The sequence below is a fragment of the Lepeophtheirus salmonis genome, chromosome 6 (assembly GCF_016086655.4).
Source record: "Lepeophtheirus salmonis chromosome 6, UVic_Lsal_1.4, whole genome shotgun sequence".
Lineage (NCBI taxonomy): Eukaryota > Metazoa > Arthropoda > Copepoda > Siphonostomatoida > Caligidae > Lepeophtheirus > Lepeophtheirus salmonis.
Window position 1 is genome coordinate 35,922,056 of NC_052136.2, and position 26,840 is coordinate 35,948,895.

The 26,840-nt window shown below is 30.1% G+C and overlaps 1 protein-coding gene across 4 annotated transcripts in view; it reads left to right on the forward strand.

Annotated features, from left to right (window-relative positions):
• The window catches only part of ema (C-type lectin domain containing ema), a 234,140-nt gene that overhangs the window by 125,050 nt on the left and 82,250 nt on the right, over positions 1-26,840 (forward strand). For all 4 annotated transcript variants that reach the window (XM_040713885.2, XM_071889271.1, XM_040713886.2 and 1 more), the window contains one exon: positions 20,287-20,460. In XM_040713885.2, coding sequence (XP_040569819.1) covers positions 20,287-20,460 — 174 coding nt within the window. The remainder of the gene's footprint in view (positions 1-20,286; positions 20,461-26,840) is intronic.

Sequence of the window (26,840 nt, forward strand, 5' to 3'; positions counted from 1 at the left end):
CTCCAATTTAAATGATTAATAGGCAAATAAAATCCCCCTATAAATGATATTATATAATTATAGGTTGTGTAATTGGATATCATAAATAGAGTACAAATGAGGCTTTCTCTTCATCATTTGAGCTGCAAATATCGAGGAAAAGAAAAAACTATTTGTAATACTTTATATTTTCTACCTAAACGCATATCAGATCTCATTGTTTAACAACAAAAATTGGATTCTTTATGCTCGGACTGTACATAAATAGAAATGTCTATCGTACAAAATTTCTATAAAATATTTATATCGAAGAATTTGGGAGGGTCTTTTAACATATAAATATATAATTCAATCTTCACTTTAAAGAATGCCCCTTAAAAGTGTTGAAAGAAATAAACCTCCAGGAGGTATAGTAAAGCCTTGGACCTTCCTTATTCGTGGGATAAAATAATTATGGGCTCTTTGAGGGGTATTAATAATGAGAAAAAGTGGGCATCCCAGTTTCAGGTATCTACTGACGTAATACAGTTATTACTACCGTGCAAAGACTGTCGTCGAATGTATAATAACTGTAGTTCGGGATTTTACATAAGAGATTTCGAACCAAATTTTACAAAAAGCTTTTTTTCTGTTTGGTATTCCAACTCACCAGTCGTGTCAGTCGGAAGAAGAAAAAGTAATCAGTGCTACTTTTGGTAACTGGAAAGCTTTCATACCTCAACGTATTACAGAGGATAAAGTGATTGAGGGGATGGGTCTGAGAGCCATTTTAATTTATGCTAGATATGCAACTTTTTCTTTGAAAATTCCCCAGCTGCAATTGACTTCCTGGAATTACGCTTCAGATCTTATAAAATATTATCCCTCTTTCTGAATAAGATATGAAAAAACTTAAAGAAACATCATCTGCTGTATGTACAATAAACACTGTAAGAATATCGCGGGCTGACAAGTTGGGATTTTTTGTTTTAATATTTTGGCTCACTAAGAGTCCTTTTAACTCTCATTTTTATAATTTCTTATGTTAGGTACTATGTATTCTGATTTCTGTTGAGGTGTTTCTGTATAATTGTTGTATCTGTAAAGATTTTGGAGGTCTAAAGATAAAATTAATTTTAAACTATAATGTTTTATTCTAAATATAAATTTTCTTTTATTCATTTTACAAATGTATACATGTGTGAATAAATAAAGTAATAGTTGAGGGGAAAAAAATTATACATAAGCGTATTACTGATCATATACGCCGCCAAGAAACTTTTTTGAGTTGCATTGTTCATTATAGATAAAAAATATCAATGAATTCCAATATTTTAAAGTGGCCATGATGGTTTTCTTCTCCTTTTTTTTCCTTTTCGAATTTATAGACTCAACTAACAAAAGAGTTTCTTCTCGACTCGACTCTACTTTTTTTAGAGAATAAAAGCCTTCAATGTGGGATTTAATTAACTTTACCTCGTTGCATCTGTTTATCAACAAAGTTTTTTTGTGTGAATTGTAACATATTTTAAAAGAAAAATACAAGACCAAATATGCAAATAACTTCAAAATAAATAAATATTGCGATCGAAGTAAATAAAAACTCAGGGAAAGTTACCTATTGACGTCACAGGAAGCATTATAAACTGAAACTGCTGTATTAAAAAAAAAAAAAAAAAACATGGACAAATAATTAAAAAACAACTAAAGATGACTTCATCTATTATCTTTGAAAGTGTAAAAATAACCAAACACAATTTAAAATAAAATACAGTTGGAGATTTGTGTGGCTAAAATTCACAGTGATGACAACCCGTGAAAAGGCTTCAGTCTCGGCTGAAAATAAATTAGTACATGGATAACATAATTTACTTTTTAAATGAAATTGTTTTCTTCAGTCTTTCTTTAACGTCATATGAATATATTATTTCTTATTAGTTTCTTGAAAGACTTTGTATTCTGAATATTTGCTCAAATTATAGTTAGCATAAAATGTTATGAGTTTTTTTTTATTCTTCTTGTGATTGATCCCTACAAATCTTTGTTTTTTTCCTATCAAGAACCAAGTTTTTCATTTCATTTGATGACTAAACTTTTTTTAATGGGACGAGGCAAAAGAAAAAGGGGGAAAATCAAAAATCGACGAATATTTGAATGACAAATCATGTCCTCCAAGAAATAAATATATGTCTATTTTGGCTTGGAAAAAAATAGAGGGGAAAAAATACAAATTCCTTTTATTGATGATTAAACTTTTTATCAAATTAGAATAATATATATGTATGTATATATTGTACCGGGTGCAGCGAAAAAATCTTTACACTTTCAATCTAGAACTCTATCAAGATTTATTTCAGCAACCAGATGTAATGGGGTATATCAATAAAAACAATATCTAACATGCTATCTTGGCTACCTTAATCATCGATGTAGCCACGGAAGGTCTTGCACCCATTGTATATGTAGTCCTTAGACATGGCATTCCAGTGCTGGTGGACGGTGTCCTTGAGGTTGTTGATATTTGGGTGATGGACGGTGCAGGCCTTGGACTCAACGTGGACCCAAAAAGTGAAGTCCAATGGGTTGGCATCTAGTGAATAGGGGACACATTTTCTTTTGCCAGAAAGGCAAGTTGTCCTCTGACCACTTCTGGGCCTTTTTAGACGTATTTGCAGGTGCACCATCCTGTTGGAACACCACGATCATGTTCAGGTAGTTGGTATGGACCCATGGTAACAACTTCTCGTCTGTTCGTTTCTTGCCAGCGTCAAAAAGTGCACGGACTGAAATTCGTTGCTCACGTTCAGATGGTATTTTATCGGCTTCTAAGACACTAAGGAAGATCTAATTTGTTTGGTTTATTTTTAGTATTTCACCGGAACTACTTTACCACATTTATAAAAACCTTGATTTAGTTAGCAAAAACGAAGTGTAAAGATTTTTTCGCCGCACTCACTACATAGAGTGGAAAAAAATAGTATTTGATCCCTTGCCGATTATGTAAATTTGCCCAATGACAAAGAAAATAAAGGTATATATTTTTTTATGTGATAGGTTTATATTAACATTGAGATACATTACATTAACAAAAAAAAAGTTATGGAGGAACAAAAATGTTGGTTATAACCCCAGGAACACAATATGGGATCCAGTATGGGGGGTAGAATTATGTTATTTTGGGGGTGTTTCTCTGCTAATGAAAAGTGACGACGACTTCACCACATCGAAAGGAGAATGAACTAGAAAATCTTGGGTCAATACTTCCTTCCCTCATGGTATGTCACTGAAAATGTATCCCATAAACCGTTTGTTTTATATATATATATATAGTAAACTTTGTAATGGTACATATAAATATCCTGTCAGGCGAGGCGCAGTCAGGTAGTATGTCTATCTATATAAAGCGCTATATATGTACTTAGTTCCCCTCCTTGCCTGTCTCTCTCACTTTTTTAGTATGGGTTTTACCCCTTATAAATATGTTGTGTCATTCAGCCTCGTTACGTCACAGCAGATCCTGAGAATCACCCAAAACACACGGCCAGAAAGACAAAGGAGTAGCTCAAGAATAAGCACATAAAGGTCAGGGACTGCTCTGGACACTTTCCCAACCTATATCCCGCAGAACATCTCAATCAGAGGACAAACTTACAAAATCGGCCAGTTTCTTCCACAGCAAGTCTATTTAGAAGGTGTTGCCGTAATTGATGCTGACATGTTAGAATTCGATCTCATAATAAGTTTGTATATCGATCAGTTAAGACTCTACGTCATATGAACTGACATAATGTCAGAGTTATCATATTTCCCCTTAGTTACTCAATTCTTGGTTTTTCTCTTCTCAAGAATAATCCAAGAACCTCCTGCCCTCTGGTGAAGAATCCTTATAAAGAAAAGGAATGGGAATTGAAGAAAATAAGTGCTCTTTGAAAAAAATAAAAAAATTAACAAACAACAAAAATTCATTATTGCAACTCAATTAAAACAAATATGGGATATAATTCTTAGTTGGAGCATGAAATTAAGAAGAATTTCAAAGGAATTGACTGCTAATTGTTTGTTTATAAGTATATATATTTTAGCTCTATATATATTTATAAAACTACTATTAATTAAAAACCCTCATGCCTGGAATAAAAAATGAAAAAAATAAGACTCTATGGTGTACAATAAAACAAAAGAGAAAATGAACAGCTAACCCTAAAGGTTGAAATAATATTTTAGAGTAGAGCAGATTAGCGGGTATTACGTTTAATTAGATTAGCTGCAAGAAGCTATGAGAGAGTGAGACCGTAAATAAACACTAATTAGTCAGATTTCAATCCTTACTTCTTCTCAGAGTTCAACAGGCATGGCATTTTTGTATCCTTAAACTTTTATTAATATCCTTTCATTCTTGAGGAGAGAACATTGAAGTATAAAGTGCGTGGATTTTATGAATAATTTTGAGTAATTCTGAGTATTTGTTAAGGTGTTATAAGCAGTGATACATGAACGTTGTACTCCTGACAATTTGAAGAATATATTTAAGAGGAGAGTGTCTTAGCTATCATAGCGCTTCATTGGATCACCTGCAAGCAGTCGTGTGAGGAAGGAAATAAATACAAACCCCACTCCGTATCTATCAATGATAATAACTTTAGAATATAAAAAACCTTGTTCAGATTCCTAACTAGAAAAAGCCGCTCCCGCCTTCTAGGACATACTTCATACAACTCTGATTATAAGTATACGTCCATTTTGAACTAACTAAGAGTAGAACTGAGGATTGACTTGTTGTAATTTCTGATAATTTCTTTATTATTATCAGTAGCGCACACACTTCTGTCCTATATTTTTACAGCTTGCGTCATCAAGTTTGAGAATCACTCATCGACATACAAAAATAAAACCAATTAAAAGCAAACAAAGAATAAGAAAAAAACTTGTGCAATATCAGAATGACAATGATGGATATGATAAGTCATAGTTATCCTTCCTTTGAGTTATGTACATAAGGAATACAAGAATAATCTTCTTCACTTATTTGTTGAGAATTTTTATTCGAGTGATGCATTGACTGCATAATCCCTCTACATAATTGTCTAAATGTACATTGTAATTGTCAACATGGAAAGCATTTATGAATTGTATACAGAGTAGACAGTAAAAAATGATCAGTATATATATTTTTTATTATTGGCGTCAATGTCAGCACAGTCTACCGTATTCAGCAGGCTAGAAACGCCGATTTGTGCACTGAGAGGTCTCCTGGAAGTGGTGGCTTCAAAAAGAAGAGAGATTATGCCTTCATCCACATCCTAAAGGCCAAGATAGATCCTGAACCAACGACCAGCTTGAGGAAGATAGCCAAAGACATCAGGCTGATTATCCATGAAGATTGGGGTCTCAATTTCTACGTCATAAGACCAAGGGACCTCCTCAGCAAAAAGTGACAGCAGAATAGACTCGAGAGGTATTGTTGTATCAACAAACTTATGTGAAGTTTTGGATATCCGAACGTCTACTGCTCCAGATATATGTAAAGAATATCAAATGTACTGAAGAGGAATGGTGTTGCATCGTGTCGATGATTTTTGTCCAAACTTACATGGAGATTTCGAATAAATACAGCCTTGGATAAAGCAAATCGCTGGGTGAGTATTAACTCTGACTTCATTGGGAAGGAAATATGGCGCTTAGTGGTACAGATCACAATCCGATGGATTATTTTATCTGAGGCTACATTGAATATAAAACAAATCGAACATCTTATGCCATCAAATATACAATCGGCAACATACCAATGAACTATCTCCTCAATGCCCGCTTCTCTTTCCGGGACCGGATCCAGGCCGTAGTTGATGCTGAAGGCAGATACATCGAATACTCCATATCAACATTCATATTCACAATTCAAGCCAATTTTTAAAAACGGGCCGATTCGATTTTCACTCCCTGTAATTGATTTCTTTTGTGAGAATGATTCATTCACCCCATTCATTCTATCGTAAATATTAGATTACTCTACTTATTTTTATGAAGAGTAGCAATTTATTAGATATTGACGATGATTAATTATTGTTATTCTGTTAGAAAAAATTAAAATATTATTTTGTCGCTCTTGTTGCATTAAAATGGAAATAATATGTACAATATTTTAAAAAAAATACAAATTTTGATTTGTCAAAGTAAAATATTTTTTTTTTAAAGTAAGAACAGAATTTAAAACATTTGATTATTATTATAGGTGAAAAATACGAGTCAATATAATTTAAGAACCAAAATTTCGGACCATAATTCGTACTAATTGAGTTTTTTTATTTAACCAACAAAATTTGTATAAATAAAGTTTAATTTGAATTGTGTAACCTGCAAAATATATTTAATTGTTCCAAAATTTGCCATGAAAAAGTATTACATAGTATTATAAATTTTTCAAGTATTGATTTCTGAAAAATGGATTTTTGAACAACTCAAATTTACATAGTTAATATCATTATTTATTTATTTATAAATCGAACCGAACTGTTTCAATTAATTATAAAAGATAAATACTGAAAGAACGAAAATGTGTTTGACTTGAAATTTAGCTTAAACGTCATTGCTTCTCTTTCTATCTTGAAATTGTGAACCGAGTTCTATGGAAAAATGAAATTAAATGATCGCAACCTTTTTTGAAAAAAATTTTGAAAACTTATATTATTAAAGAAAACATTTGAAAAATAAAATTTTAAACATTAAATTATGTGGGGAAAAAATGTAATCTATTTACGAAAAAATTATTTTTTCGTAAATAAATTTGAAATATTTCATGTTTTGGACAAAAAATTCAAATATTAAATTTTATGCTTTGTTGCATATTTGCCAGAATGACGAAAAAAAATCTTCATTCGGGAGTAGGGATACAGCCCCTCCAGACCACCACCTGCGGACGCCCCATCTCTTTCAAAACCGATGCACGGAGCCTGGTTTAGTCTGTCTCCTTAGAGAATAGAAGAACTCGATTAGAAATTGTGCCTCATTAGAAAATCACTCAGGGATAAATGATAAAAATATGTTTCCTTCTTGTATAAAGCATAAGACAAGATAATATTCCACATTTTTTCTTAAACAACAATCACTTCAACCAGGGTTCATTTGGATTTGTTATGTTGGATAAAAAAAAGAATCTGCAAATCATCAAAGGGCACATCTTAGGTCTCTCAAAATTATCGAAAATAAGGTACACAATATTTGTAACTAAAAAGCCAAATATAATAAAATATACATTTTTTTTTACTCATAGCATCATATTCGGTAAACAGAACAAGAAGCCTAATGATAGCCAATTTTGAAAGACCTCAAACTTTTTGAGGGATTACTCAATCAATATGTATATGTTTAAATTTCCTGTAGGTGTAAAAATCCGAAAAATCCAAGGAGAAATGTTCTTGTGTCTGACCATAGATTATGTAGCATATATAATCTGCTAATGGCATTAGTTGACAGTTTGGATTGATTTATAAGCTACTTACTTTGTTTTGAAGCATACTTCTATTACGTCTTTACATTTTATTATATCTATTCAATTTCTACAATGTGCAATATACATATACAAGGTATTGTTCGTTTCTTGAATGCTATACATATGTAAGTAAATACGAGAAAAAATGAATTCAATTAATATACATTTTGATTAATTGTATGATGCATGTAGATTAGACTGTCTTGTTTTTGTGTAGATAATATTTCTCATTTGCACATCTACTTTTTGTTCTTTAGACAATACTTTGGCAAAAATAGAGGGCTCTCATGCCAATTTTTGCAAAATACAGGATTATTTTTTGTAAGGGATTTTTGCCTGGAAATTGAGCAATTTTTGTGGCATTTTGTACCATTGAGTACTATGAGTCAAAGATTATACTCTTGATATTTTTTAGTATTGATTTTATTAGTAAAAATACTGTACACCTTTTTAAAAAAAAAATTATTTAAGAGGTCTAAGATGTAATTTGCAAAGTTTTGCTGGGTTCCCCTTTTATCAAATATAACATTACAAATGTAAACCTAATTGAAGTGATTGCTGTTGAAAGACATATTTTTTATGACAAAAATATTGTTTCCGTCTCTTCAGATTTCTCCAAGGTTCGGGACTTTAGTCAATTCTGCTTTTGTTTCACTTAATGCTATATTCCTTGCACTTTTGTTAAATCTAATATAAACAAAATAATATTGACCATATAGATATAAAACATAGACATAACTCTAAAGTATTTCGTTAAAAAATTGAAATATCTTAATCTTTATAAATAATTATTACAATCATCAATCATGTAATAGTTCACCCAAATAAGAGCAAGATTGAGGTTTACTTCAACAAATGCATGTTTTCCCTTATATAATGTCATACAAAACACCTTATTCCTACCTGTCTACCCATTGTAATGGAAATTTTATACTCAAAACAAATGTTTCGATAAATGCCTTAATTTATTGTTTAAAGTTGCACAAAAAATGAACTTATAAATATCCCCAAGACGAACTGGCGCTAGAGGCGGAAATAAATATTATATTTATAAAATAGAAAGTTTAAAAAAATGTAATTTACTTATATTTTTACATGAGATGAATGAAGCCTATATATATATATATATATTATTAAAGAATAAGTTGGTAAGCAATATAATGAAAACACATTTGTCGTAAATTAAGATAAAAATATTTTTGAACCAAAATCCAGGAAGGAAAAACTCTTCATTTATATTTGTAATCATCTTTGTAAAGATACACTCTAATATTTAATAAACGTATTTCAGTCAATGATAGGATTTGTACTCAAAGCTGTAGGATGAGTCAAGATATACAAAAATGTTAACTATAGTATAACATTTATGGGAGTGTTAATTTGACCCCGATGTCGTCTTTCAATAAACACTTATTCCTTTCTAACTTTTTGATTGTTACAAAAGTTTTTGGTAATATCAAAATTGCAATTTACGGCGCCTACAGAGAATTTATCATAATAATTTGTTAATAGAAATTGACAACAACTCTTTGACAACCTTTTTCATTTATATTCTTTGTGAGAGTATGACTTTAGTGATTTTATAATTAACCAATTTAAATTGATTCAGCCTAGAATCTTATGGAGAACTGTCATATTCTTTAGAACTGAATATAATAACGGTCATTTTATGATGGGACTGGACTCTAACTTTAAAAATTGACGTACCACTAAGAAGTAAATCATATTTACAATATGGAATGATGAATTATATTTTTATAGTTTAAATTATAAATATGCTAACTACAAAGTAATATCAGTATGAAAATTTCAAATAGACTTAGAAATTGAGCAGCAAATGAGTACCGTACATTTTTTCCATTCATTTTTGAACGCCTGAACGGGGAAAATAATTTGAACAGTCTTCATTTTATTGTTCCTTTTTACTCTTATCTAAAGAAATATTTTAACCACTGGACCAACGCCAAACCAAGTGGGGAACCTAAGCCCACGTCATCAATTTTTGTCAACTAAATTGAAGCTTTTTTGTGTCCACTATGATCACTAAGAGTATTATGAATTATCCTATAACTAACTACGTAGCCTTAACGAATTCACAAGTTGAATTCTTCTGAGGGAAGAAAAAAGTAACGAAGAGAGGTCATATGTGGTCTCTTATTTGGGGCATTGTGTGAAGAAAAAAGTTTTTCTGTGACTTACTAAATTTGGAGAAAAATGGGTCAAATAGTTCAGAATTTCGATATTTGCTCCACAATTTTTGTATGATGCAATTTGAAAAAAAGGAGACAAAGGAGAATTTGGAAGAAAAAATTGTTGTTCATTTTTTGACCCCGTGGAATACTTAATGCATAGGACCCCCCCCCCCCTTTAGGGCTCAAATACTCAAATGGCTAGATCTATACTTTAAAACTTAAAAAAAAAAAATATGTTAGGAATGGAAATTTATCTCTTACGAGTCAGCTAGAGATATGTATTTCTTGTTACTGAAAAGCTACTAATAAATATTTTTTGAACTTTTTTTACTCAATATTCTATCCTTAGGATATGAATCTCTTTTTGTAAAGGAAACAAACCAATAGGACAAACTAAAAAATATATATATAATCGGCAAAGTGGTGCAACAGGCTTGTTGTTTAAAAAATGGTGCATGGATTTTGAAAGCTTCTTTTATATGAGAAACAGACGTACATTTTATTTTTATTAAATAATATTATATGTATTTAAGGGAGTTGCATTATTTTATCACAATACCTTTAATTAAATACGAATATAAGTATAGAAAGCTTATTCCCCAATGTCACAAAACCAAACAGATCCATCAGGGATACGTGTACATCCAATCATTTGTAAAATATCTCGAAATCCACCCGGGCCTAGTACAAGCTCGACTACATACCCCTTTCTTTCTCGTTATAATGCACAAAAATATGTCATTATTTATTGATGTCCAATAATAAATATATTATTTTTTGCGACTGATATTTTTTGTATTAAATATACATAGATATTATTTTTTTTTTTTAAAGATTGATCCAAAAGTCAATAACCAATAATTCCTTCTTCCCCCCCCCCCTTCTTTTTGAAAGCCAAATAACTTTGTTGTTATTATAATTTTAGCCATTTGCCCTTTTGATTATTATAATTGTTGTTGAGGTGGCATAATATAATGTAGAGGTCAATTGGATGATGACAGGTCTTGATTGTTGAGTTTGTTGTATTTACAAATTACAAAGATAGGTTGTTGTTTTTCTTATTATGATTTTCCTTTCTCTTGAGGATACTTCAATTCCCTTCCCCCTTTTCTCCGTGAGAGAGTGTAAATACCTTGTCTGCAATTAATGTCTTTTGAAGTATGATATACTTTGAATAATTATCTGTGAGTGTACGTTATCATAGGTAGAAAGGTTACTCATTTATAGGGAAATTGTTGTATTTTCCTAGAGTACTCCAAAATGAGTAAAACAGGAAAATAATTATTTAGATATAACTTATGCTGTTGACATTTCAGAATATTGCTTTTAATAACATTAAATGATGAATATTAATTGAAAAACATATTAAAGTTTTGTTCAATAGGACCGCTTTTTGCTTGAACAACAGTTCTTGAAGGCATTAGTACAAATGATAAAATATGAAGTATTTCCATTATTTAATTAGTCTTTATAATGCTATGCAAAATTAAGGGTGACCTTTTTTTTTTTTTGCATAAAACCATGTTTTAAATAACATTTTGTTAAATAAATATTCCCTCTTTGTCTTCTCCAGCTACCACATACCACAGTAAAAATCCCAAAAGAGCCTTAAAACTCAAATCAACAAGTAAATAATTATTATTATGGTCTTGAAATGAGCTATAAATAAATCTTGGAATCCTAGAAATAATAATAAGACTCAACTTGGACTTGTAACCAAGGGGCTTTATTCTAGTTCTGCCTATATGTACGTGTTAGGGGGGTTTAATATAAAAAATGTTTTAAATGTAGGATATAGATATTCTTGACAAATGTATAATCAATAGATATTGGTTTGATTTGTGATGATATTTTTGTTACATTAGACCTGCGGTTTAACAAGGGAATGTCATCTGGATTTAGTGTTTTAATTAGTGAAAGGACGATTAATTAGAATCAGAATGAGAAAAAAAAAATATGTGAATAACTATGTAATTTTGAAGTTTTTCTGCAAAAAATTTAATGGTTGAATTTTTTTTTTTTTAACAAATTTTAAATTAGAAATTTTCTTTTTTTCAAACATTTCATATTATATTATTTTTTTTTTTTAAATGTATTTCTTTTAAGAACAGCTGATGATTTTTGAGGTTTCTTTCCTAAGAAATCAATATTTTTAAGAGGTATGCAATTACTTTTTGAGAGCGATCTTTAAATTTCAAATTCATTTTATACGCATGGTGGTATTTATAAACGGCCAAGAAATTATTAACTAAGCATTTGAAACTCCTTGAAATAGTCCCATTCTTTCTGCGAAGAATTCATATTTGACCTGGATCTTGTCCAATGGTTGTTGTTTGTAGTACTGAAAATAAAATGTGGTATTAGTATTTCCTTTTCTCATGTATAGGATACTTTTCTTTAAGAGAAGCAAATGACAAGAATGGGGGAATTAAAGGATTTGTAAAAGGCAAAAAAAAAACACTAATATAAACACAAGTCTGGAAATCCTATTTATTTGAAAAGAAAATAACAATTCACTCTCTTCATGAGACGGCTATGACTTGTGAGATAGAGGATACATTCCAATATTTCGTTGAAAAATGGCAATCAGATTCAGCCAATATTGAATTAGAAGATTAGTACTCTTCAGAAAGGTTTTCTAAATGAATGAAAAGCGACAGATGTCTCTCAAAATATCCAAAGTACGATCTATTCTGTGAAAAGTAGGATAATATATCGTGTCCTAAACACCATTGATTTTCGTAAGGCATTTGATACAGTAAGTTATCACAACCACATTTTCCGTACTGTGAAGAAATTTCTTATCATGTGTTTTTATAACCTTATTCGAGGATTACTTTTTAACAGGGCCTCTACAGTTAATATACACATAAAGAAGTAATTATATAATGCTAAATAGAAGCTGTTGTCAAGGATGTCCGACGGCTCCTCTATTGTTTGTTGTGGGCATAGAATAATTGCTCATAAAACCAATCACAATTATGGTGGTTGTGCTATTATATTTTATGCAAACCCCATATAAATGATCTCTACGCTGACGAGGTGACCTTCTTTATAGAATTCAACTCGTCAACTCAATTCAAAAGGAAAATTAAGGTTTTATTTCTCAGTTTTCAAAAAATTTAAATTATAGATAAGAAATTAATCTATTAAAGACTAGCATTCTTATATTAGATTACTGAAATCCAGTTAAAGGATCAAATTTTGCGTGTTGCACTATCAAAGGATAAACTAATGTATTGGTCATTGAGTATGAAAGTCAAGGAGAATCTAATTCCAATTGGGTTGCATTTAGGATTTTAAAATATATACAAAATCTCTTCTTTGCGGGGTTTGAATCTCCAAACGCGTATTGACTTTTATGACACATTTATCAGTCTTTTAGTCCTCTATAAGGCATCAGCTCTATTGCCAGATTTGGTTACCAAAGAGTATAGCAAATGGGTTTTTGTCTCTTTCGCAAGGTCTATATTTCGGATCTTAAAAGACCCTGAAAATATCTTGGTGGTGTATTGATACTCTTGAGAAGAGTTTTACACAAAAAATAAATAACAATCGATACGTTTTATCAACCAAACCTTGATTGGAGATCGAATGTTACATATCCCTGGACTATTGTCTGCTTTTTCCTATCAAATTGTTTTTGGGAGTCTATCTCTAAGACTTGTTTATCTGTAGAAAGAATTATATGGCAGGGGTGATCCTGACTTTGATTCTACATAAACAGTGAATATCATAAAACGAAATGAATCCAAAAGGTATAGAAAATTCTTGAAATTTAGGAATGAAAGCAATAAATACTAATAGAATTACTATTCATGATCTGACCCCACTCCAAACTCCTTGTTTAATTGTGATAAATATTGTTTTTCTCTTATAAAATCTGCCATACATCATTTACATTGATAGACATGGTAATTAAATATGAGGATTTCACCTTTGTGTTCTTAGGTATCTAACGAGATAGCTCACAAGTTAGTTAAGAAAATTGAACTGGCAGTCTGATAGGAAATTCTTTGTCTGGAGGTGTCGAAGCAAGACATAATTGTTCGGAGTTATGAACATTGAACGCCTTCATCGAAAGAGAATAACGGATTGATTACTATGTTTTGAAATATTTCGTATGTACTTGTTTTATGTAGTTTTGTGCTTGCCTAATTGAAATGTTTCATTATTATTAGGTCTAGGTCTTTGGTAGGGGATCTAATTTTAAGCTAAAATGTTTATTCATGTTCGTCTAAAGCAATTCCTCTTAGCAATTAATTCTAGATTAAAATATATATACATAGATGATATGAAACAAAGTTAAAGAAAACAACAACTTATGTATCAAATATTATACTGTGAGGTCATGGATAAATTATTATTATTCTACGTCATTTACAACATAAGGGGAAAGGAAGGAGTGGCTAGATGCGAGGTTGTTGATACTATATTTTACATGGTTCCTTATCCTATTTGATCTATTCCTCTAATTATCTTATTCCCTTGTGTGCGTAATGCATATGTATCAATAACTATTTAGTATTAAATTTATAGTCATTGGTGTACATCATGGCCCCTAATATTATCCTTGGACTTTCCTACCGAGTCTGTCAAATGTGACACCTGGTGATAGAAACGTATATGCAAAAAGTGAACGAATGTTCTCCTTAGACCTAATCATGTTTGGTATTTTTGCTTAATATGTGTATATTTGTGATATTTACATCAAAGTCTTTGATTTGAAATTTAATATGACAAGTTTAAAGAAAATATAAGAAATATATTAGAACTCAGTGACAACTCAGAACGACCTCTGACGATAACTCCTGCCTTTGTTCTTGCTAGATACGGGGTGGTACTTGTGTTTACTATCTTCCTTTCCCAACTGCTTGCAGTTGATTGAATAAAACGTCATGGCAGCTAACTGCTCTCGTTCAAAAAGTGCATTCAAATTGTTAGGACTATGGTGTTCATTTTCAATTTTTTTTCATTTTACATACTATAGATCATATTTTATATAACTATAGTCATATATCAAACTAAAATATTAATTAAATTGAAAGCTCAGAAAGTTATGGGTAAAATTTGAATTATTTCCTAGAAATAAAAAAGTAAGACAATTGAAGCTTTATTTTATAGTAAATTATTTATGTATGTACATAATTGGTTTTTATAAGTCCTATCTATAATACGGTTGCTTTCATACATATATTTTATCGGAAAAAAATCTACTACATATTTACATATATAGATACATACCATATATGAATATGTATTGAAAAAACCGTTCGACGCAAGAAGATATTTAAAAAAAAAACTATTTTTCAATAGCAGTTTTAAGAAGAAGAACTAATTTAAATTCTTTATGGTTTAAAAAATAATTTGAAAGTAATTAGTACTACAGTGAACCCTCGCTCATTTGCAAATCATTTTTGGGTTCATTTTCATAATTCATAAAGCCCAATATTTCATAGACATATTTGAGTCAATTATAGACAATCTACCCAAATTTGCGGGATGTGTTAAGATACCCAAAAATGTTAGCTTTCTTTGATAAAAGAGTCTTATAATTGTACCCATATTACCATTTCAAATATAATTGGTTCATTTCTCATTCTTTTTATGGTGACCATCAAAGGGTTAAAAAGAATAGTTTGTTGATAGAACTGGACTATTATTCGTCTAGGAATAGAAATGAAATCCATTTTTAATTGTGTGAAAAATCAGTTTTGCTTGATTTTTGGCTTGACGGGCCCGCAAATATTCATTATTTGCAGGGTTTTTTTTTGTTTTACATTACGTACATGTTTTCAATTGCATTTGTATAGTTTTGTAAAATAAAAATAAAAAACATTTTTTGTCAATCTCCAACATATCAATGAAAGAATGTAAAATACAGAAACATTATTAATTAATAATTTATACGTTCCTACTAATGTTGTTCGATGTACACTGTACATGTACTATAGTAGTATTGGGACAATGAAGCATTTATAAAATAGCTATAATTAACTGATATTGGAACTGTTGCTTGGTCTACAGATGGCATAACATTATAAATTTGTAACCCCTAAACAAAATTGTATTTTATATTTAAGAAAAATATTATGTAAGCATATGTTCTTAAATTTCTAGCCTGGAATTCTGCCGACATCCCTGTTAGGGTATGTTTATTAATCTTAATGACATTTTTAACTTCACCAACGAAATTAAATTGAGGTTATGTTTTCGCTTCTGTTACTTTGTCTATTTGTTAGCAGGATCAAAGACAAAGTTTTGATAAAACTTGGTAGGGAGATTATACATGCTAATAGCATCAAGTTATATAATTTTGAGACGTCTATGTTCCTAAAAAGTATTATTGGCCATGATTTTGGGATAAATTCATATATGTAACTCAAATTAGTGTCCTTTTGTACGTATAATAAAAGCACTTGTCATACAGGATAATGTCAACGCAAAAGATTAACATATATTGCAAACTTTTGACTTATAACATATAGCAGAAATGAATGTTAATTTTTAGGGCAAATGGTTTTAGGAGGAGGTTTGCTCTCTACCGTATGCCTTTTCTAGTTTTTTATATTTTTTATAAATAACGGAAATTGTAGAAAAAATAGGTATTGTGACAACACTTTTTTCTCCGAAAAACATTTTAAATCATTTATAATTATTTATAGTGGGGTATTCCTTAATTAGCAGTAGGTCAGTATCAACTACAAACCTTGAGGGCTCCTCTCTTTTATATTCTTTTTTTTTTTTATGCTAAAAATTAGAAATGTGTCTCGAGCACAACTTGTGTTGTGCTCGAGACACAGGTGAAAAATCTGAGAAAAAGATGGTGTAGCCTCATCTTGACTAATTTGGCCAGAGTTTTCTTTATAAGGGTTCCATTGATACAATTAAAAACTCTCTACAATCCAATATAAAAGGGAGTGGGAGGACAAGGATGTTGTGATTAAATATTTTTATAACCTAATTCGGTTAAATTGTATTGAAGCAACTCTTCACGAACTCTTTGTGCGGTTGGCCAATAGAAGTAAGATGCAGGTTGGGAAATATGACCTTCCGTGTATAAAATCTGGGATTATAGTTTAACGGGCTCACTCTTTTTATTATAAGGAAGTTTGGTCTGATCTCTTATATATACAGTTGCTAAAATATATATACGTCCTGTTGACATGTGAAATATTGATTTATTAATAAAGTTGTCAATAGCTCTTAACATAACATAATGTTATTAATGAACCTTAGTAATACATTATGTTAGATTAAGATCTAATATTCACTTAACTGCATATTACGCGTATAATGCATATGAAGATATACATTTAATTTCATATGATAAACCTCAATTGAATATTTTGTAATCCTATAATACTCTCCCAATGATACACAACCAATTCATTAATGCCGAGTTCCTATGAGAATTTATTAGTAATGGGACGATTGATTGGAAATTGAGAATCAAGTGTTTGTTTTTTTGGAATGGAGATCGTCATTGGGAAAATAATGTTGAATTTGGGATTCCGATATTATACTTTTATTTTATTTTTTATTAATTTTCTAGGTTATAAAAAAACCCTCTGCAAATAAAGGAATTTTTGCTTTTCAGTAGAAAATTTAATTTCATTTTTCCAATTTTTTCCCAAAACAGTAAATTTTCTCTGAATAATTTTGTATTTTTTTAATTGCAGTCAAAAAATTTAATAATTGATTTCTTTTTTCAAAAAATGTTATATTAGAAATTTAATTTTTGAAATTGTTTCCCAATAATTTAATTTTTGTAGAATATCTGAAGATTTTTGAAAAAAAATTCCCAAATTTTCTTAGTTTTATAAACAACGATAGATTTTAATTTTTTTTTTTTTTTAATTTAATTCTTTGAAAATAGCCAAGGGCTTTTGAATTTTTTTTTTTGACTTGCAACTTGTACAATCAGCTTGTAAAATTTGACTATATCTGTTATAAAAAGACACAAAGAGTAGACAACAAAGTTGAGATAATATTTTGTTCAAGGCAATTGACATTCACTTACTGAGGAATCTGCAGAGCTTTTTAGAAAAAAAGTTTTTTTTCTGTTTTTTCTTCTTTTATAAACAGTTTTCTTTGGGTGTATAGCACAAATCTGAGGGATTAGATCATCGGCAGGCCAATTTTTGTGTAACATGGTTGAGCTAAAAAAGTACTACTTCCAATACTAGTTTTGTATAATACCCTTTTAAATGCGTCAGTAACCTGATACCAATATTTTACTATAATTATTTTTCTCTGAAAGTTTTACAGATGTAGCTTTTGTTGAATGATTTTTGAGTTGATGTCAAAAATATAAAAGTAATATTTTATATATATATTTATATTGAATGGATTTTGATTTTCTCTAGCTTTTATGTTTGTTTCTTGAAAGCAGTTACATTTCTTACTCTTCCAAATTAAGATAACACTTTTTTATCTGAGTATATAATGTAAATGATTTTGATTCCTTCCTCCATTTAAAAAGTGACACTTTTTCTAATATATATATATATGTACAAAATCCTACATACTTCATATGTACATAGTTTTCTAAGTTTTCAAACTTATGGATCTACATTAATGTGTAGGCACTTAGTGCTGACTAAGAATATGTTGTGTCCGTCTATCATTGATTTGAAGTTTCCCTGATATATCAAATATAAAGTTAGGGCATAGAGAAAGAAACATATACATAGGGGTGAAAAGATGCACTAAGGATTGAGCTAAGATATTAGCTGACAAAAGGGGTATAATATGACGTCACATATGTTTATAATTAATAATCAACCTTTTCCACGACATAAATGATATTCAACTCGGATTGACTCCTATTGGTTAATAAAAAGATCGCCAATCAACTTTTCCCACATACCTGACGTTGAAGTTATAATACATCTTCATAGGCAGTGAGGAAATTTTATACCTACAATAATGCTGTAACAAAGGAGTTTAATTTGTTTTTTGACAGAATTTGTAGGTGAAAGTAATTGATCCTAAAATAAAAAAATAAAAAAGATGAGCTTGAAGTGGCTTTCATGTTGTGTCACCTAATTTCGACTACTTTGTGTTTTTATAAAAAGGCCTATGTAAAGGTACTCATATCTTAATCTGAGCAAAAAGAATGGATAAATAACTGTTTTGATATTTAAAAAAGTAAAAACGGTTATTGCGTGTGTTCTTTTTTCTTTGCTGTTCATTCTTTACCAAATCTGTATTTTCATAGCCAGCATCATCCTCTAATAAGGAATATAAATTTTGTTTTTTGCAATATGATAAGTAAAATGCTTAAAAAGTTAAGCTATTTTTTTTTTTTTTACTCACTCTCCTCCTGTTATAATTGAAATATAGAAGATTCTCATTTGGAACACGTCATATCCTATCTTTCAAAATCATATCATAATAAGGAGCGAATTTTAATGATAAACATTAATCAATGGTACCATATAGTTCACCCCCATCCTGTCCTCAAGCTGAGCCATATGCCTACACCATCTCATATCTAAAGGTATTACTGAACCTTTGTTTTACCCTTTGCCATAGGTGCTGACTGAAGATTGTAATCTACTACAGCCTAATTATACAAAACTGCCAATCGAAATCCATTTGTCTTCCTACATATTTTTTCTCTATTGCAAGTGTAAACACCAAAATGTTTTCATATTTGTTGAATAAAAAGGAAGAACATGATCCTTAATAAAAGCTAACCACATTTTTTAACCCTTAAAGTATGATTAAAAACCAGATCAATATTTTTTTACACATAAACCAAATATTCCTTAGTATTAAAAGTTCTTTTTTGACTTGTACTATCATATTTTGATCCAAAAATCCCATTATTTTCAAATTAAAATATCTACCAGGCCAAAAAATTGATCAATGTTTTAAAACATCTGGTTTTACATAAATATGTAGATAATTAGTAAAATCAAAGGATACTATAAACACTGAACGTTCTCTCTTCCTCCCCTTTTTTTTTACCACTTAAGGGCAATTTTATCTATATTTGTATGAGTATACTAGTTAAGAAATGAAAGAGAGAATTGAATTACAACAATCGGGTTAAGGAATTGTTTTTATTAATTATTATTTAGATACCCTACAATTGATACATCAATTCCAAAAAGAAAAGTTCATTCCTTAAGACAGGCATTACACAATTATTTAAATTCAATTATCCCTTTCATTTCATAACGATTCTTTATACTAATAGAAACGTCTTAAGTTGATTTTTAAAAAAAAAGTAAAAAAAAATTGCGCATTCCATAGAATATATATTAATTCTTTGGATTTGAAGGTTAATTAATGACGGTGAGTGTAAAAACTTCACCTGATATAATGTCATGAAAATTATGATACCTTTGAGATACGACATATCCGCTAACAGAGATCACTATAAAAGATAGTGTTCCTTGCTCACTGATACGTTAGATTAATTTTTTTAAGTAGAATAATTAATATAAGCATCCATACTTTGCTCTTACTAACATGTAATTTTTTCTATATTTAAACTCACTGCAATTTAGCCAAAATTCACATCCCTAATAATTCCTTGTTTTCCTAAGGAAATGTCTGCCTTTATTTTTGTTTTTGATCTACATCTTTTGCGATAAAAAATAATTGACTAATTCTCTATTTTACTTATTTTTAAAGGAAATGCGCCCTTTTGTGAGCCGCGTGATTGCATTATTTGTCCTTGGTCAAGTGTTTCTCATTATGAACCATGTCCCCCTTGTGAGCTTTCTTGCCTGGGTTATTCTCGCTGGTGATACGGAGATCTTTACGGAAAAAGGAGCTGCACTCATTACTCGCTACACAGTTCGACAGGTATGTGCGTTTTTAAATGAATGTTTATATATTTAATTAATCCATATTAATAAAGCAAATTTAGTGTATATATCTTTGGAGAACATTTTTTTTTTTTTTTTTTGAGTGTGTGAGGTTAATATCTTAGAACTCTGGGACTACTAGATCTTAGGAATACCAACGTAGAAGTTAGGGAGTTTAGCTAAAGCTCAGTGTTCTATAATAATAAAAATATCATCTTCAGTAACACTATGTTGACTACTAAAGAGTTAATGGTTAAGACTGAAATAATAAAAAAAATAGTTAAAAAAGAAGTCTTTTAGTATTATTGCTAGCAATTTTTAATTGTTTTTTTAGAATTATATAAATAAAAAAATGTCAAAAGATTAAAATTTTTAGATAAATGCTTAAATTAAAACCTTGGCATAATTATTCAAAGGTATACAACAAGTAAAAATTTTCCAACTGCCCATATAATAACTCCGACCATTGAGTGTACATAGAAAATTGTACAATTTTTACTTTTTTTTTTCGAGAATGAAGTACATCTTTGAGCGTTGTCATTGATGCTATTTTTCAAATGGATGTGCCGTTGCAATGGGCTCTTTAAGACCCCACAAAATTATTCATCTATGTATTTTAGATCGCCATTGAAATATTTACCTTTTATTTATCAAAATTCCTCATTTTGAGTATGCTCATCTGTGAATTTACGAGCAATTCGGTGAGGATAGCTCTTTGAAATATAAAGTAGATACTTGAAACGACGTTTGTTTAACTCTACAGAATATTCTCACAAAGTACGCAAATGAGTATAACTTGTACCAATTTATGAATAATAGAAAAACAAACCCGTGAACTGTTTCCAGTCTCCACTATAGTAGTAGGCATGTTAACAACATATTCACGCTTCTAATATTTTCTCATCTTGAAAGAGAGTGAAGATTGAAATATGAGGCGTAATTTTCCTCATTTCTCAGATACTGTAATATTTAAACCATCATGTGACGACGTTTAATGAAGTTGACATGAACGATCTATTTGATAACGTCTATCAAAAAATTGATATACATTGAATCAAAGAAGTGGAGAGAATGAAGTAGTAATTTATGTCGAAAAATTCAAATAACTCCGTCGTTGTCGATTAAATATTGGAAATATTGACATCACTGAAATCAAAAGAAAAGGATACATCAAAAACCATTTGTTATTGTCTTCAAATCTAATTTTTTTTTTTTTGGAATCGTTTAACATAACCTACAGTATACTATCATTTATTCAGAATTGTTTTTGACTCTTTTATTTCGTTCCTTGTGATTGTATTCGAGCAACTCTTCGAATTTAGAAAACATTGGAAATTTTTTTGAAACTTTGACCTTACTGTAGAGTATGTCAGGTTCCATATTTTAAGCAATACATATTAAAAGTAAAATAAATTTAATAATTTGAAAGGAGGTTTGCCTTTGATTGGGTTTCGTGATAATGATGTACCTAGAGGGGGGCTCTTTTTTCTGCAACATGGGTGAAATGAAAGCTAAAATAAAACTTGTGGTGGAAATGTCCTTTTGCAGGAAAACTCCCATGGGTATCAACAAGGGGTCGTTCATTAAGAGAATGTTAGTTAACCCCTCACTGGTAAAATTTGTCAGGTACCTGATCAGGCTTCTTGATGATTATATACCCGTTTGTCAGGTTGTTGCAACACTGACTAGCTTCTCATCAGAAAAAAAAATCACTGGTTGCCTTGCTTTCATGACGTTGTAGATACTTTTTGATCTGGCGAGCCTTTTTTCCTTTATTGTCATTAATCAGATGTTTTTTTCAGTCTAGCCCTTGACTTAGCTGCAAAGTTCACTTTTAGGATCCTATTTATAGATATTGCTGACATACTCATTAGGTCGGTTTGTTTTTCAACTTTTTTTTCTCGAATTTTTTGAATACGGCTAGTTGGGAAAAGTTGGATTTGCTAAGAAAATAACCAATGCAAAATTTCATTTTTCTATGATGTCATCTTTAGGTAGCACATCTTTTTCAAAGTTTGAAAGAAGAAAAAGTTATTCACTTCATCAATAAGTACTAAAATATAACATGAATCCTTACTTTATATTAAATAATGATGATTGACTTCCTTCTTAGTTAAAAAAATATTTATAAAGTTTTTTTTCTAAAGACACCCTATGGAGTCAAAAGAGAGAATAAATTGAGGAAAAATTAGATCCTTTCGTTCTGAAAATGTAAAAAAAGATGCGCACTATACGCGAATTATCAAAATTTCTCTTTTTTTTCTCAATAAGACAATAATAATAATATAAAAAAAAACTTTTTTAATACTTTTTTATTTGTTAGAAAAATGTCTATCAAAACTTTTTTTTGCAACATAACTAAAAATGTATTTTAGTGTCTATTTACACTAATTAAAGTTTTTGTCTTTTTTCATAATTTTGATAGAGATGTGCGACCTACAGTTGACCTCGTAGGACAGTGCAATTTTGCATAGGTAATTTTCATAGCATATGATACTTTTCCGCACTACTCGTAATCAAAAATCGGAAAAAGTCGAAATTCAAACCACTCTTATATCCAATCGTCGGATCCTACAGTTGAGATTTCAAAGGATCTGATCTTTTATAGGCATCATGAGAGCCATTGTACAAATATTCATCTTTTTTCCTTGGCCAGGCTTTTGAGCAATATTAGTGTAACTTTTATTGCTCTATATATAAACTATAAATAATAATGTAGTTATTTCCTTATGATGATGGGATAATTTTCCTTTGAAGCTCAAATTTGTTCCATGGATACTACTACAACTTGAGCCATACTGCTTTCACTACGGTTTTTGCTAAAATATTGTATACTTTTTTTTTTTTGATATTGTTAGCAAGAATCAATAGATCAGTGGTTTTCAATCTTTTGGCACTCTTGATCCTTTTCCTACAGGTTTGGAAACCCAAGAAACAAATAACTTGATTATTCTTATATCATACTTTCTTTGGTACTCTGTGAATGAAAGGGAAAGGATCATCTTAAAAAATCATGTAATACTTTGTTTTGGGCCTAAAGGTTGGGAACCCCTGCTATACATTAGGAAATTCAATATTTGTTTTAATCCTAATGAAGTGATGTACATTGTACATATTGTCTCATTTCAATTTTCACTCAATATTACAAACCAACCCTTTATGTACCATGGATAGGTCAATATTTATCAATACATTTAGCATTCGAATATAACTCTAAAGTTTACTCTAAAAATAAGTTTATATTAGATTGTTAATCAAGACACTAAAATGTAAATAGAAAGAGTAGAATTTTCCAAGTAACCAATAAAAAAAACACATGGACGTATAGGTACATTTAAGTTCTTCTCTGGTCTTTTTATTGTTCAAAAGTTTTTGTAAAAGTCTTTTGATTATTACTTTTTTCTTTAGATTCTATTTATTAATAAATATGTTTTGTAGGGCATGTCTATATTAATAAAGCAAAGATTGTCTTTTGTTCTGGGTCTTTGTAGAGGCATCGTTTTGAGTGTGAGCTTAATATTTTATAAACAGATTGAAGAAATAAATAATTATAATGTAAGAACGAGCGTGAGAGGCTAGACCTTAGCCACTCCATATCCTAGACCGATTATTTTTTATTCAGGCTAAAAAGATTTTTTCTAGACACTATTTCGGTACAAACCAGGATCTCAGACTGAAATATTATTGTTTCCAAATCCTGGACGGATTTTTTCAGTCTCATCATGTGGATCGATCTTTCTTAGGTCTCAATCTATGGATCAATTTTCTGCCCTATTCTTCATTTATGGGATGTACAAATATGATAAATGCTATATATGTTTAACTTCATTAAATAAAAGTTATTATGAGGATGTTAACAATTTTGAAACACAATCTGACATCATTCACAATTCATCTATAAATTGTTCTGGGTTGAATTTTATATCAGATCCATCCAGACATTTTTCTTTGGGACCGACCCAGACACTACTTCTTTACTATGAACGTCAGGCAATGCCGTTTAATACACTATTATCCTACAATGTTTTATTCAATATTTGTATAATAACAGTAGATAATAGTACAAACGTCAAATACTTAATTAAAATAGGGAGGATTGATATAGCTGTTATATATATATGCATTGTACATGATGCTATCTTATCATGTAGTATGTAAGAGTAGCTTAGTTTTCATAACATTTTATTAAATTAGCTCCAAGTAGCCTTGATAAGAAGGAAATAAACACAAGTCGCACTCTCTAGGCTGGAATTATTCGGATGTCAATGACTCTCAAGTATACTCTGAGTCCAACAAGCAACACACCCTCCGTATCACTCTCCGTCTTTTATGAGCAAGCACACTGGTTATTACTCTATGCTTAGCTGTTCCCTTCTCAAGAATTATATACAAATAATAACAGATTTGGAAAGAAAAAAAAACACCCTGTTCTCAAATTGCTAAATAGAAAAAGTAGCTCCCGATTTCTAGAGCATATTTTATACACCTCTGTACATACTACTGTAATTCGCTAACCGTGTACTATTGGGATACATGAGTACTGACGCATTTAAAATGGTACTATACTAAATTAGTAAGAGAATCATTACTTCCAGTGACATTACATCAACAAAATATTTTCGGCTTGTCCCATCTCCCCAACTTAGTTTTATAGCGTTGATGTAGGTCAAAAATTAAGTACGTTGTGTCATCGGTGGTCCTATAATAGAGCGTAAGGAGATTTCCTTTGAGAAATAATACTTCCCCAACCTCCACAAGGTGTCGCTTTGTTTGATACGACAGATTATTATTTTAACCCGTGAATACAAATTCAATTAATAATATAATTAATTTTATCATTTTTTTTTACCAAATTATTGGATGATTAAAACCATTTTTTCTTACTTTAAAAATTCATGGGGAGGGGGGAGAGTCGCCTTCCTTTTTTATGATGGTCCTGTCCTTCCCGTGTCCTAATTGTCCGGTAAGAGCAGATATATTTATCACTTTATATCGCTGTGTTCTCATTTTTCTACCGATGTTTTTGATGTTAAAAAAGGGGAGTTCGTGTACCTCTTCATAAAATTAAGAAAATAACTCTCTAGATTTCCTCTTGACACATGATACATACAAAAAAATATATAACCTCTTTATATATTCAAATAAAAAAAAGTCGTGATTGATTGTTTATATTCATATAATGAGTTAGGCTCCATGGTGGAATGAGTTTAAAATCCTTTTATTTAATAAATATACTATGTGAATCAAAGCACACAAAAGCCTAATTGATGAAAAATATAGGAAAAGTAATTTGCATTATAAAAAATATTTAATTTTAATGAAAAGCTTAAAGGAAAAAATGAATCAAAGTTTGAGTTGTAACATTGAATGAAGAATGACCAGTGTATAGGGTTAGGCACATTACTTGGAATAAGTCATCAACTACTAAACTCTTACTTGCTCAAAATAGCTACGCCGTAATTTAATCATTATTCTGAAAATTAAGGGTTCCGCGTTATTTTCGTATGAAGGGCTCGTTATATCATTAATCTGGAAAATGTTGAGCTTTCCATTTATTCAAGACTGATGTTACTAAAGTGTTTTTTTGAAAGAGTAGAATAGACAAATAAAAGAGAGCATTGAATTTAAAAATCTTTAAATGAATATCTTAAAGGATTAAAATATTTTTTTTGTTCGATTTATTTATTTTATGCTATAAAATAAATAAATAATATTAACTAACTAATAACTAAGAAAAATAGCCAATCGTTGGTTTAAAAAAAGAAAAGAAGATAGAGTATAGTGTCTTTCTTGGCTTAATATCTATAGAAGAAGTACTTATCTTGTCAAAGGGGGGTTGTTAGGAAAATTTTCTGACGGATTACTCGTGAAAATTTCCGAAATTAAATATAAATAAGTATATTCGATGACATAATCTGCGATAAATACAAATTAAATAAATATATATCAAACATATTTAAGTTGAGATTAATCTCCTTGCCTCTAAAATATTAATTACTTAATAACAATGATAAAAAAAATTGCCTCCGCCATATTTAATTTGTAAGCAGTTTGTCATACATTGGTTATGTACTAAGTATTTTTTAATAAAATTAAAGTTAAACTGAAAAAAACAAATCATTAAAAGTAGTAATTTAAGCTTAATTCTTTAGTATTAACTATTATATAAAACAATTGAAAAAATATTAGCTTCCAATTAAAACCCTTCATTGTAAAGGGTTTATATATAATTAGACACATTTTTCAGGACCCGCTTTCAAGATAATGTAATCTGTATATATATGTGTGTGTTTCCTTTATGATGCCCACAACGTAGGACCTAGTAAGCTCAAATTTTGCAGGGGTGCCTCTTTTGAACCAGGTCAGATTAAGATGGTG